The 13,968-nt window shown below is 60.6% G+C and overlaps 1 protein-coding gene across 3 annotated transcripts in view; it reads right to left on the minus strand.

The window, feature by feature from the left end:
* Window positions 1-11,292: 11,292 nt before the first annotated feature.
* EDEM3 (ER degradation enhancing alpha-mannosidase like protein 3) overlaps window positions 11,293-13,968 on the minus strand; it is a 70,195-nt gene continuing 67,519 nt past the window's right edge. For all 3 annotated transcript variants that reach the window (XM_051821019.2, XM_051821021.2, XM_070055039.1), the window contains one exon: window positions 11,293-11,852. In XM_051821019.2, the coding sequence (XP_051676979.1) occupies window positions 11,431-11,852 (422 nt within the window). In that variant the 3' untranslated portion in view covers window positions 11,293-11,430. The remainder of the gene's footprint in view (window positions 11,853-13,968) is intronic.

Raw genomic sequence — 13,968 nt, forward strand, 5'->3', positions numbered from 1 at the left:
GGGGTGAGGGAGCAGCCCGTGTCCGGCATCTCAGCCCAGGCAGAAAGTGAGCACGGGGCATCTGGGGCCCGGGCCAGCTCCGCCTTCAGATGGGACACACTGAGTGCCCCTCTGGTTTCCTGGACCAGAAGCAGTTGGCTATGTGAAGGGACCGGGTCTGGGTCCTGTGCACACACGCGCGCGTGCACACACCCCACGGAGACGCGGCAAGAGCTCTGTGCTGCTGTCTGGGGCAGTGCTGCTGTACCCACCACCCTGGGGGGGATCTGCGGACCCCGGAGAGGCTGGAGCTGTGCTGGGGTCTGGCCCACGCCCCCAGGCACCACGCCCCCCAGGGCAGGCGCCATTCCGGCCCCTGCACGGCGCTGTGGCTCCCAGCCGTATGCTCAGGACGCACACCGGGGCGTTGTCTGTCCCGGGTGCAGGACAGTGCGCTGGCATCCCGTCCTTCAGGCGCGTTCTTTGCGGGGCACCTGGTCTACCCCGGGCACTGAGCTCACCGCCAACACATGCCTGAGCCACCCGCAGTGCCCGCCCCCGAGCAGCTGCCCTGGGGACAGGAGCATGGAAGTGCCACTGCAGGGGCTGAGGGGGCGGCTCCGAGCCTGCCCGCAGGGAGGCGGCATGAGGGGGAGAGGACGGGGCAGGGGCAGGGGCAGGGGCAGGTGGAGGACTGGCAGCCGTGGCCTTGGGGGCGTGGGGAAGAGCGCTGGGCGCCAGGCTCTCCCTCCTCACCCACAGAAGGGCACTGCGGGCATCCTATGTCCCCACCTCACCCCCGTGGCCCAGAGGGCTCTCACCTGGGCAGGGTGTGGCTTGGAGACCGGCAGGGGACGGTTCAGGGTCACCCTGAACTGTTTCAGAAAGAGCGAGGCTGAAAATACCTCTCGGGCCAAGGCCAGACCAGGCCCGGGGTGGAGCTGAACCCAGAACACGCATGCGGGCAGCAGCAGGCGCTCCCTCATGTGCGGTGACTCAGACCACAGCCTGCCCCCGCCCCCGCCCCCGCAGCACCTGTCCACCTGCTGCGGGCCAAGTGCTCTGGGCACACGGCCCCCTCCCCCGCCGGCCCCTCCCTCGCCGTGGGCTCCAGGATGCCGCCACAGCCAGGGAGCTCATCCTTCCGTTTCTGGTGGGGACCAGGCCATCTCCGCTTGCACCTGCTGGGAGGGTGTTGCTGGCACGGGGCTCCTCTGACCCCGAAGCCTGTCCTTGCCCACACCACAGCCCAGCCAGAATACAAAGTGGAGGGTGGGACGTGGCCGCGGGAGAAGGTTCCACTGGTCCCAAGTCCCTGCCTCCAGGCGGTTTTCGCCCTGGGACTAACCCCGGGCTCTGTCGGCTTCGGCAGGTGGATCCGGCTCTCCCAGCCACTGTGGCCACCAGGTCACCTGCCTTGCCCGGCACCTCCTGTGCAGAGGCGGCCCTGCCGAGGTGCCCCAGCCGCCCCCTGGGCCTCCCGCAACCGCGGCCCTGTTCTCCCACCCCAGGAGACTTCCCGAGGATTTGGGAAGCCTCTTCGCATCCACGTCCCTTTTTCGGCGCAGGGCCTCAGCCAGATAAAGGGAGAAGTGGGCAGGTTCTCAGAGGACCCGAGAGCCACAGGAGGCTCCGGCATTTGATCGAGCCTGTGGGCTTGCCTGGCAACGGCGATGCTTGACGGGGACCGAGCAGCCGGCAACAGGGAGCTCTGGGAGCCAGCAGCACGTGGGGCTCACGCCCTCGTCAGCCCCGGGAGGAGGGCTGCCCCTCGGGGCATCCCACGTGGCAGCCAGCAGGGGACCAGGAGGACTGGGACCAGGGCCATCGAAGACTCCAAGCTGTCTAGGCTGGACCGGGGCCCTGGAGAAAAGCCGTCTGCCTTTGTAGACAACCTGAGAGAGGCTTTGGTCCAACATAGCTCCGCCTCCCGAGCCTGCAGAGGGTCAGGCAGTCTTAAAGGAGAGGTTGATTACTCAAGCAGACCTGGGAACACACTAGAATACCCGAAGGCGGTGGGTAAAGCCACCACCTGGGACGCCGGCACCCCATGTGGGCACCGGTTCAGGTCCCGGCTGCTCCACGTCCGATCCAGCTCCCAGCTAACGCATCTAGGAAAGCAGCAGAGGACGGCCGAGTGCTTGGGCCCCTGCATCGGCCTCTGCATCCACGTGGGAGACCCGGATGAAGCTCCCGGCTTCTGGCTCCAGTGCTGTTGCGACCACCTGGGGATTGAACCAATGGATGCAGCATCTCTCACTCCCTCTCTCTCTGTAACTCTTTCAAATAAATACATAAATCTCAGAAAGCCAGGGAACCTGAAGACGGCCACCCGTCTTACCACTGGGATGAGAGGGGGAAGAGGACGCTTGCGGCCCTGGCGGCAGCGTCACAGGCTCACCTGGAGGCCCCCAGGGCCCTGTGACCGCGATAGGGCACCCGGAGCAGCAGTGCCCACAGCCCCACCACCAGGGGAACCCTGCGGCCCTGTCCAGTCTACAGCGGGGACGACCACGGCAGGGCTGACTGTCCCGGAGACCAAGGCCTCTGGGGTCGGGCCCCCTCCGTGGATGACCCGACAGGACTGCAGGGGCCGGGGCTCCCCTCCAGGCTCCTGCGCCCCCAGCCAGCAGCACCCGGCTCGCCCCTCCTCCCTCCCTCAGCACCTCCCCACGTCGCTGGTCAGGGATCTCCCCAGCCCCGAGCTGAGCCGGGCGTGTTTGGGTCTTTCCAGAAGGGCCACGCCCCTCCTGGAGGAGCTCCCTGGGCCCGGGGGGAAACCACTGTCCACTGCCCTCCGGCCTCGACACCAGCTTCTGCCTGCCCCTGAGGGACACAGACACTGACCCAGAGGTTTGGGCACCGCAGGAAGAATCGGCCACGCAGTAACTGCCCGGCGGGCACACATCCATCCCCGGATCCCGCTCTGCCCATCAGAGCTGGACCCCTGCGAGGGTCCCAAGGTCACTCTAAGCCGGGCAGTGGTCCCGGCACACCAGTCCGCCTCAACTCCAGAAGGAACGACACGGTTTGATGCTGCAGCCCGCTGAGCTGTTACTGCGCCCACGGCTGTTCCAAGCCTCTCGTCACCCGCGCGTGATCCTCTGGAACATTTAGCTCCGAGGGCCTGCCGCCGGACGCGGCTCTGCTGGTGGTGTCATGGTGCATCTCTTTTCGACTAAACTCCGCGAATATTCAAAAGCTGCTGTAAGATCCTTGTTCTGTGTTCTGATGTGAGTTGGAGCGTTGTTTCAGGACGCAGCGAAAGCAGCCAGAAGGGGAAGAGGATGTGGACGAGGGAGAGCGTGAGGGCGCGCGCGCGGGGGGAGGCGAGGGAGGGTTTTTAGGAGCGGGAGGAAAGGGTGTGTGGCAGTTAGACAAGACAGTTAGCTCCTGTATCTTACAAGCTCAGAGGGGGTGGCGCTGTGGCACAGCAGGTTAATCCTCTGCCAGCATCCCCTATAGGCGCTGGTTCAAGCCCCCTCTGATCCTCTTCCGATCCAGCTCCCTGCTGTGGCCTGGAAAGCAGCAGAAGACGGCCCAATCCTTGGGCCCCGGCACCCACCTGGGAGACCTGGAGGAAGCTCCTGGCTCCTGGCTTCGGATCCGCGCAGCTCTGGCTGTTTGGGAGTGAACCAGCGAATGGAAGACCTTTCTCTCCGTCTCTTCCTCTCACTGTCTGTAACTCTACCTCTCAAAAAATAAAATCTTTTAAAAAAATTATCATTAAAGAGAGTTCATATAACAGGATTACCTAAGGTTTTCTCTGAAGAAAAGCAACAAAGGTGGTGAAAAAAATCATTTTAGAAATAATCTCAATTCCTAAGAGCCCAGAAAGTGACGACGGCCCCCACTCCACAGCGCAGTGGGGGTCGGGTGCTCGGGGCTGCCCAGCCTAGCGTCCCCTGGCCACGGGCATCCGCAATCCCTGATGCCCCGGCAGCCCCGGTAATGGTTACGGCGACTGCCAGGGAGGAGACAGCATCTTGCAGGTGTTTCGTCCCCAGAGCCGCTGGCAGCTTAAAGACGTCACCTCCCACGGCTGATCCCGAGGGCCGCTGGTCCAAGCACAGCCGGAGCAGCTGCTGCCCTCCCCGCTCTCGCCCCGCAGGGGGTCCCCCAGCCAAGAGGCTTCAAGCCCCGACGCGGTCGCAGTCACAGTCGCGAGTGGACTTTCCGAAGCACCGAGAAGCCGGGGCTGCGCTGTCACTCACTGTCGCTCCCCGTCTTCGTGGAGGAACGACACAGGACCCTGCGCTGTTCTTTCGTCTGCTCGGCCCTTCCCGGGTTTGCTGCTGGTTCTTCCCGGGTTGGCTACCGACCCTTCCACCTCCGTGGAAGGGCGGTTCCCCCTGCCACTTTCCCCACTTCCGCGGGGGAGCGGCACACCGCCGGCCGGCTCTCTCGGGGGCTGCACAGGTGTTCCCCTTAGATGTTCCTGGTGCATGCCGTCTCTCTCCTCCTTTATAGTCCTCCTCCGCCAATCCTAACTCGGCTGCCCACACGCCGAGTACGCTGCTCTCCTCCAATCAGGAGCAGGTCCTGCTGCCTATTGGTTGAACTGGAGGCAGCTGTACAGAAGCCGTCTCTCCCTTCTCAGCGCCATATTGTGGGAGAGCAGATGCACAGAATAAGTCTTAATTCCAGTAACTCAGTCCAGTCCGGGTTGCTCCCCACAACTCACGAGGCTGTCAGGAGGGGCTGGGGACAGTCACCTCCCCTTAGAGCCCGCCAGCACAGTGGTCATGCATGCACTTACCGCACTGTGCTGCTGCAGCGCCTGTATCAGTGACTCGAGACGGGCCGAAGCAACACCAGCGAGATCCGTGAGCAGGCCCCCGAGGGCGTGAACAGCATCTCCGGGCCGGGCTTCCTGGCTCTTCCTTCTCCTGGGGCCGCTTGCTGTCACCTTCACACTTGCGCTGTTTGCCCCTCTCACAGGCGACTGGCGGACCCGCCTTATTGCCCGTGCCCTGACCCGTGGGAACAGTTCCTCCCACCGACAGACAGCCACACAAGCAAGACAGAGAAACTGAGGACAGAACAGATGTGGTGACAGCAGACACGTCCAGCTCCCGACGGCCACTCCCCAGCCACGAGAAGGCATCAGAGACTCAAAGTCCCTCTCCACCCAGGGGACGCAAACCCCTGGCCGACAGCATCGACAGCATCCCTGCGCGGGGCCCCTGCCCACCGTGGGAGCTTTCCTGTCTCAGTCACCTCTGCTTCTGTCTGCCCTTCTCTGTGCTACCACAAGACACCAACTCAGACAGCCAAACCGGACTCCTGGGACAGTGTTACGGGGGGCGGGGTGCTCGCTCGACTTGTACGCACACATACTATGGTCGTTAATCTCTTCAGCACAGGACGCCGACACAGGAAACACTGTGTACACAGCACTCAGCACCGCGCGACTGCAGGCACCCCCTGGCGGCTCTGGAACACAACCTGGCTGCATTTACGTAAGGAAGTGCCCATGGGCTGCAACCCAGAGACACGCACGCACTCACTGGGTGGTCTGACCGGACCCTCACTCTGCTCCCTGACGTCACTATCCCTTGCTGTTCACTGACCACTTATTTTCTCTCGTCTGTGTTTCGTCCACTGCTGTAACCACATCCTCTGAGTGTCCACAGCAGGGACGCGTCAAGCTTCGCTGAACAGATGAGTGACCGGCCCAGAGTCACAGAAGCGCACCTGCTCTCGGCTCAGCGGTCTCAGTGCAGTGCTGCAGGACGGCGGGCAAGGCGCCTCAGGCAGACTCCTGGGCAGCGCGGGGCACACTCCCGCCAGGAAGGATTCAGACGCCATGTGCAGGAGGAAGGCACATTACTTTCTTAAAACAATTATTTCTTTGAAAGAGTTTGAGAGAGAGACCGACCAACCTTGCAGGCACTGGTTCATGCCCCAGATGGCCACAACGGTCAGGGCTGTGCCAGGCCAAATCCAGGAGCCAGGAGCTTCTTCCAGGTTTCCCATGTGGGTGGCAGGGGCCAAGCACTAGCACCATCTTCTGCTGCTCTTCCCAGGCCATTAGAGCTGGACCAGACGTGGAGCATCTGGGACACAAACCGGCCCCATGCAGGACGCTGGCCCTGCAGGCAGCAGCTTTACCTGCTCGCCACAGCGCCGGCCCCTGCGCTGCACTTTTTAGCCAAGTCTCATACTTTCTTTACAGCTTGCCCGACAGACACGGGTCTGCACCCAGCTGTGTGGGGTTTCTCTCCAGCATCAGGGTGCAAATCTGTGTCTGCACCTGGAAGGCGACGACTGAGCTCAGAGGAAACAGGTTCTGGCCTGCACCGCTGCGTCCATTCCCAGGGAGCCCACGGCAGCGCCCGCCACCGGCCGTGTAAGTAACGAGTGACGCCGGCCTGTACCACAGAGCTCACTTCTTCTCAAAGGACCTGTCGGTGTGTCTTGCAGGTCTCGGGAGACCTGAGTTTCGGGATCTCAGACAAGGCATCCCTGGGTCGTGTGGAACCCAGTATTTGCGTTCCCTTCTTGCAGCACTGGAGCCAGCAGGGTTCTCCCTGCAGGGTTCCGGAAGGCACACGGGGCGGGAAGGGGCGCAGGGCAGGGGCTCCCTCATCTGTGGGTCACGTGGGGCCCAGGCTCCTACATCTCTCAGGTGGCCATGTGGTTCAAGTGTGGAGTCCCGGTCTCCAGGACCCAGGCAGGCTGGGGAACCAGCCCAGGGCACGCAGGGGGTCCTGGCCAAGTGCACGGAGGCGCGTGGACTCAGCACGCAGGCGGCTGGTGGGAGCGTGGGGGAGGAACGTGGCAAATCTCACCTGAGATGTTCAGTCGGGTTTAAGGCAATGCCGCCCGGCCGCGGGGCTGGCGCCATCCAGGGCCCACAGCTGCTGGCGCACAGGTACACACCCGACACGGGCTTAGCACTTAAGAAGGCTTTGCCCAGGGACTTCAACGCAAGCGCGGGTAGAGCTGGCTGAGGTGGGAAGTGAGGCCGGGGGCCGTGATGGGTTCTGAGAAACCAGGACCCAGGGCCTGGGGCTCCCGCAGATGTGGCCAAGCCAGGGCATCAGGCTGAGCCGCAGGCTGCTGCGCGGGGCCGGAAGACACTGGCGGTGACGTAGCGAGAGCGCTGGCCTGGCGGGCAGGGCGCGGGGGAGAGCTTCCTCTCCTTGGGCGTGGGGCCAGGGCCTGAGCCGGCTGCAGCCTCTCCTGGCCTCTGGGGCCCGGGGGGACCAGGTGCCCTCCCCGAAGGCTCAGGAAAGACAGCGGGGAGGGGGGGGGGGTCAGTTGCAGCCCTGGCCGCCCACGCCCTGGTCCACTCGGGGTTTTGGCTTCCTCCTCGGCGCGCGCCATGGGGCCGTTCTGGGTCTTCATAGGAAGTCACATCCTACTATGGCACCCCAGGCCTCCTGCCACGCCGGGGAGCGTGCTCTCGCACAGGGCCAGAGAACTGCCCGAGCTCGGCCAGCGAACAGGCTGCAGGAGGAGTGAGCCTCAGCCATGGGCGCCCCGCCAAGCCCCAGCTCTCACGCCTGCCCAGCGCCACTGTCACCATGCCACAGTGCCCCAGGTCAGGGTCCACGGAGCAGGAACCAACGCCCAGAGAACCCGAGACCCGCCCAGTCCACACGTCTGTCCCAGAGCGGGAAGGTCAGTGGGCAGGGGTGGGCGCGCGAGGCTTGTCCTTATCGCCAGCAAGCGCCCGCGAGGTCGGCAGCCGACCAGGGGCCTTGCACGACCCCACGCTCGCAGACCCCGACCGGTGGCACAGGCGACAAAGCACAGCGCCACACTGCCAGGAAGCGGCTGCCGTGCCGTGAACGGACACAGGTGTGCCCAGAGCCCTCCCCGCCCTGTAGCTACCGGTCCCCCAATCTCCGCCCAGCGCTGAAGTCAGAGGGCAACGAGAGGGGTGGGACATCGAAGACAGTAAAACTAGACCCAAGTATTTACATGTTTTATTAAATCTTTACAATCAGTAATTATAATCAAATACACAATTATATACAAGGATTATGTACATTTTGCCCAGACTTTACATCACAGTACACAGTTTCCCATAGAAAGATTGTACACATTTATCACCAAACAATAAAACCCAACAACAGTGGTGTTAGAGCACCTGTTAGAACAGACATCTTTTTCATAAATTACATCATAAGAAAATATACGGCTGTAAATTGGGCTTGTTTAAAAACGGCTTTTATAAAATCTGAACATACAACGTCTCATTCACAGAATGTTTCTATGTTCTGACTACAGCCTTGCTGGGATGTTCACTGAGCCCCAGGGACAAGCACTTTGAACCCCGCTCACTGAGCCCCAGGGACAAGCACTTAATCCCGCTCACTGATTCCCAGGGACAAGCACTCAATCCCGCTCACTGAGCCCCAGGGACAAGCACTTAATCCCGCTCACTGAGCCCCAGGGACAAGCACTTAATCCCGCTCACTGAGCCCCAGGGACAAGTACTCTGAACCCTGCTCACTGAGCCCCAGGGACAAGCACTCAATCCCGCTCACTGAGCCCCAGGGACAAGCACTCTGAACCCCGCTCACTGAGCCCCAGGGACAAGCACTCAATCCCGCTCACTAAGCCCCAGGGACAAGCACTCAATCCCGCTCACTGAGCCCCAGGGACAAGCACTCATCCCGCTCACTGTGCCCCAGGGACAAGCACTCATCCCGCTCACTGAGCCCCAGGGACAAGCACTCTGAAGCCCGCTCACTGAGCCCCAGGGACAAGCACTCTGAACTCCGTTTACTGAGCCCCAGGGACAAGCACTCAATCCCGCTCACTGAGCCCCAGGGACAAGCACTCTGAACCCCATTCACTGAGCCCCAGGGACAAGCACTCTGAACCCTGCTCACTGAGCCCCAGGGACAAGCACTCAATCCCGCTCACTGAGCCCCAGGGACAAGCACTCTCAACCCTGCTCACTGAGCCCCAGGGACAAGCACTCATCCCGCTCGCTGAGCCCCAGGGACAAGCACTCTGACCCCCGCTCGGGAGCTCTCCTAGGACGCGCTGGCAGGGCTCAGGAGAGAGGACACTGCTGGCTCTGCTTAGACAGAAAGGCCGCGGGACGGGACCTGAATCTACATGAATCCGTGACAGTAGCTGTGTTAGAGAAATCAAAATCAGAGAGGGCACACCCTTTCATTTCACTAAGACTGTGAAGAAAAGGGGAAAAGTAAAACGTCAAGAAATCCTTGGTTCTGGAACCAGCAGACTGCGAGAGCCTGGTGAAGCCACCGGCGGCAGCGGCCGTGCACATGCCCATCAGTGGCGATTCCTTCATGTTTCAAACTATGGGAAAAGGACTGCGAAAGGGTGACACTCCGGTGGACTTTCATGTGCGAAAAAGCAACTACAGCCATACTACTCTGAGTAGGTAGACAAGGTTCAAACTCGGAAACACCTGAATTCAATTCTAGCTCCAGTGCCCAGCTCGGGGCTCCCAGGCGGCACCCTCCCTCGCCGCAGGTCTGTAAACACGGACAGCTCTCTCCTAGTCAAGCAGTGTTATGGCTGTTGGTGATCACTTCAGCTCTACTTCTAAGCAGTCAACGCTGAACTGAGGTAGACCAGATGTTCTTAAACTCAGGGCCTCACAGAACTCCCTGAATCTTTAGCAAGTAAATAAAATGTCTATAAAAGGTACTCAAAACACAGAACACTAAACACACCTAATGCTGCGGGGACTCCATCGGCTCCCACATGGCTCCGTGGCAGTGAGGGCAGGAGGCCGGGCTGGGAGGGACAGCGGGGGCACACGGACCTGGCTGAACCCCTGCTTCCTTCTAAACGAGGGAGCAGTGCCGGGCGACGCCCACGACGGCACGGCAGGGCAGCAGCCGCCGCGGCCTCGCCCGTGCGCTCCCAGCAGGGTCTCCTGGGAAACTGCTTTTGGTAACTCAGGAAAATCAGAAGCAGCCGACAATGGTTTGGGGCTACAAACGTAAAATGAAATCAGCGTGTACGCGGCTTCCGTGGCCTCCGCCTCTCGGCCAGGCCCCAACCTAGGCGCCCCGAGTCGAGCCGTCGCGCGCCAGCTCCCTGGGCAGCTTTGCGATGGAGACAGCGCGCCACGTCCACCCTGCTGCACACCGTCCACCCGACAGCCCTGCCCTCGGACACGACTTCCACAGGCAGAGAGAAGAGCACCCGGCTTGTCTGGTTTAACGCTGGCCATGCGAGCTTTCCCCTCCCCCCCAGTAATTCCGAGATCGGCAACGCACGGCCCGATGACACGCGGGAACTCTGGAAGCAGGTGCTACCCCTTACACGCTGCCAGGCGGACGGGACACACCCGCGCCCGGCTCCGCACCGCGTGACCTCACAGTCCCTCAGCACCACACTCCAGGAAAGGGCTCCCGCACAACGCCCCGGTCAAGAGCAAGGGAACCAGGCCCCTCAGATCTGCCTTCAGAACGGACTCACAGACACTTAAAAATAAATAAAATTTGTAAGTCATGATTTCATCTACAGGGCTGCCTACAGATATCAACAACAAAATCTTAGAAACTTAAATGTGGCCAGCACCAAACTGCCACCAAAATCTAAAACCAGAAAACAATGGCACAGCTTCCACTGCGCCGTACGGCTGCATGTAGTCGCCACCGTGCAAAGCCAACCATCCAGTCCGTACCAGAAGGAGCACTTGTTACAGCAAAACCATGATTCAGGGAAAACGGACAGACCCCGTAGGTGGAACTTCGGAGACCAGAGCTTCCAAGGGCAGAAGCAGCAGTGGCCCGGGCCCGAGACCACGACCAGCTCTCCCCGGCTCTGCAGGAGGAAGCGGGGGTGGAGTAAGGCTGACGGCGAGAGGGACCCCGTGCGGGAGCCAGGCCGGTTCCGCTGCCGCGGCCCCGGGGCTTGTGCATCACCACGTCCGGTGCCTCCCTGGCTCCCTTTCCAACGGCAGGAGGGAGCCCAGTGCTGCAGCGTGCAGGGCGCCCCTTCCCTGGTCCCACCGCCTGCTCTCCCTGCAGAAAACACACTGAGAAGGTCCACTGGCCTTGCCCCTGGTATCCGTGTCAAGGGCCCCACTGGAGGAGACTCCAGCCACGTGGTGTCAGGCGGCGGGAGCGCTGCACAGACGGCGTTCCCAGAGTGAGCGCGGCCACCTCGCACCTGCCCAGGCCTCTCCCCGGGCTCCTGAGGGCAGCACAGGCAGCCGCCCCGGCTCTCACCCGGGGCCCCCAGGCCCACGTCCCCTCCCACAGACTGCAGACAGCTGGCTCCCTCCCTGGCCTGCAGCACCGCGGGGGCAGTGCCGGATGGGACAGGCCAGACGAGGCCACGTCTAACCCAGATGCTCCAGATGCCCAGGGCAACGAACCATCCCAGCCAGGAGGGTCCTGCCGGCCCGCGCGACGCCCCGCGGAGAGCCCGCTGCAGACCAGGGTGTCTGCGGACCACAGTTCATCCCTCCTGCTGAGCACCTACCCCAGACGCCGCGGCCGGTCAGAGTTCGTCCTTCTCCATCATCTCGAAAGCTTCTATGTCTTCATTCCAGTCCGCTAATATGGAGTCTATGGGCGTGGCCTTCGTGGCCCAGCCGCTGCTCCCGCTGCCGTCGACCTCCGTCTCTGGCTGTTCCTCCCGTGGGCCGCGATCACCATCTGTGGCGTCTGGGCACTCCTGGTCGAGAGGCGCAGTCTCCGGCGTCTCCGTGGGTCGGGACGTCTGCTCGGAGGGCCCGACCCTGGTGGCGTGGTGCGTGTCTGCAGGGGATGACGGTTCCGGCGGGGAGGGCGCGGGACTTTCCCCGGCAGGGTCCCCGTCCCCCAAGCCGACCGTCTGGGGAACCGCCGCCAGCGGCTCGGCACTCTGATTCTGGGCCTCGTTCTCGGGGGCCGGCTGCTCTTCACTCTCCAGCTCAGGGTCTGCACGAGAGAGAGACCACCTCACCACACACGCCCTCCGGGCCAGGACCCCTCCCAGCAAGGCTGTGCTTGGACTGTACGTTATTCACGAGGAAAGTTAAGAGAACCACGTGGCTGCAAAATAGTACACATACGCACCAAAAAGATGACTGAGGACTTCAGCCACGTATTCCTGCGCATTCATGCTGCAAAGCACGCCAGGACTGGAAACAATCGTGTCTCCCTAAGAACCCGGGAGGCTAACTTCAGTGGTATGGGCAAACGCCGAGAGGCGGTACTTTAAAAAATCATGAGTGAAACTCCACAGAGTTCAAATGTTTTTGCAGCAAAATGAACTTGTATTTTCATTCCATTTCCACAAACTGTTTGAAGCACCTTTGTACGCCACACGATGATACTGAAATGATTATACATTTGCAATAACGCTAAAACGCAGTCACTGTTTGGATCTGGGCCTCGCCAGGGTTCAGACAGCATCCGTGACTGCCCCTCGAAGAGGAACCCGGAAGACACAGATGACAAGACTCAGGGTGAGGAGTGCTGCTGCGGGTGATCAGATGATTTCACGAAGACAGGAACACGGACGACTTACAGAACCTCTACCCCCCGTAGGGCCCTGACGGCCGGGACGGAGTCACCGTCACCCGCCCTGCAGACCTGCGGGCCTGAACGTCCCCTAAGGAGCACAGAACGGAGCCACTAGGAGGGTTCTGTTTATCCCGCAGGGAGCACCTCAAACAGCACCGACCCCTGCACTCACGCCACAGCCGGGGGCTCTGCCTCTCCGAGTCAGCCGGCAAGCGTGTCCCCGTGCCCACTCTGCACACCGGGGACAAAATCATCAGCAAAGCCAGCGCCACGCCTGCCTGCAGGGCTCAGAGTCCCACTGGGGACAGAGAAATCTACAACAGTCACACAAGCACAGCGAACGGAAGACTGCACCCGCGGCCCGTGACGCACGGAGGTGCGTGGGGTTCTGAAGCCTGTGGCTGGGGACGCGTGGGCTCCCTGAGACGCCGTGACTCACAGGAGGGAGGGGTGCCCCACCCGGGAGAACGGAAGGCGAGGTGGGCGCCCTTCCTGCACTCTGGGCAGGGAAGTTCACCGGCTCAGGCGCTTGCGGAACCCTCCCACGCCGTCTCTGACGCCTGGGCTGTAGGAGAGGCACGGCTCACTGAGACATCAGGAAACCCAGAGCGGGCACTGGCTGCTGGGCCACCACGCCCAGGAGAACCAGAGACACCAGCAGAAGCAGGAAAGGAGAGACCAAAGTGTCTGCGTCTGCAGACCATGACTGTGAGAGGAGCTGCAGCAAGTTCACGGAAAAACGGAATTACAGGAGACCTTTCTGGTGCACAAAAATGTGGAAATCCATGTAGTCTTTTCATAATACACATTTCCATGAATTTTTGAAGATCCTTCCTATACCAAAACTCAAAGCCACGCTTAAGTAAATCCTACCAACAAAATTCATAGAGGGACTTGCTCAGGAGGCCAGAATAATGATGCAAATACCCAGAACTCTCTGTGACAGCAATAACCAGCCAGACATCAATCACAAATCCTTTCCATAAAATAAAACTGCAAATAGAAATTTATTATGAGAGGTACAAGACCCATAAGAATACTGTAAAATCACAATGCTTCCATAAAAATAAGCTCTGATTAAGTTCACGGATATTTTCTTGGATAGAAAGTGAATATTTAACAACATTTTCCTAATTTACATGTAGAGTCTGCAAACATGATTTCAAAAGGAATCTGCTTGCACTTCTTTGCTTTTTTATCTCGACTCTGGTGGGAGCCAGACAATTACTGCACTAGTCCTGTGAAAGAGCACACGACCAACAGGTCGAGAAGTCCTAACAGCGGTCAGTGTTAAATGTACTCAGAGCTTCACCGTGTTTTATTACTGGCACAAGAACGACGGAACAGATCAGTGGGTCAGAAGAGCAAGTACAAAAATAGACCCAACTCTGTAAGCATTTGGCACACGGCAGGGATGACAGTTTAGCTGGGGAGAAAGGAATGCTGGCTTAATAAACGGTGTCGATACCTGAAAGATTCCTCATTTAAACACACAGATAAACATTCCGTGTTAATTAAAGAGCAAAGT

This window comes from Oryctolagus cuniculus, chromosome 13 (assembly GCF_964237555.1).
Source record: "Oryctolagus cuniculus chromosome 13, mOryCun1.1, whole genome shotgun sequence".
Lineage (NCBI taxonomy): Eukaryota > Metazoa > Chordata > Mammalia > Lagomorpha > Leporidae > Oryctolagus > Oryctolagus cuniculus.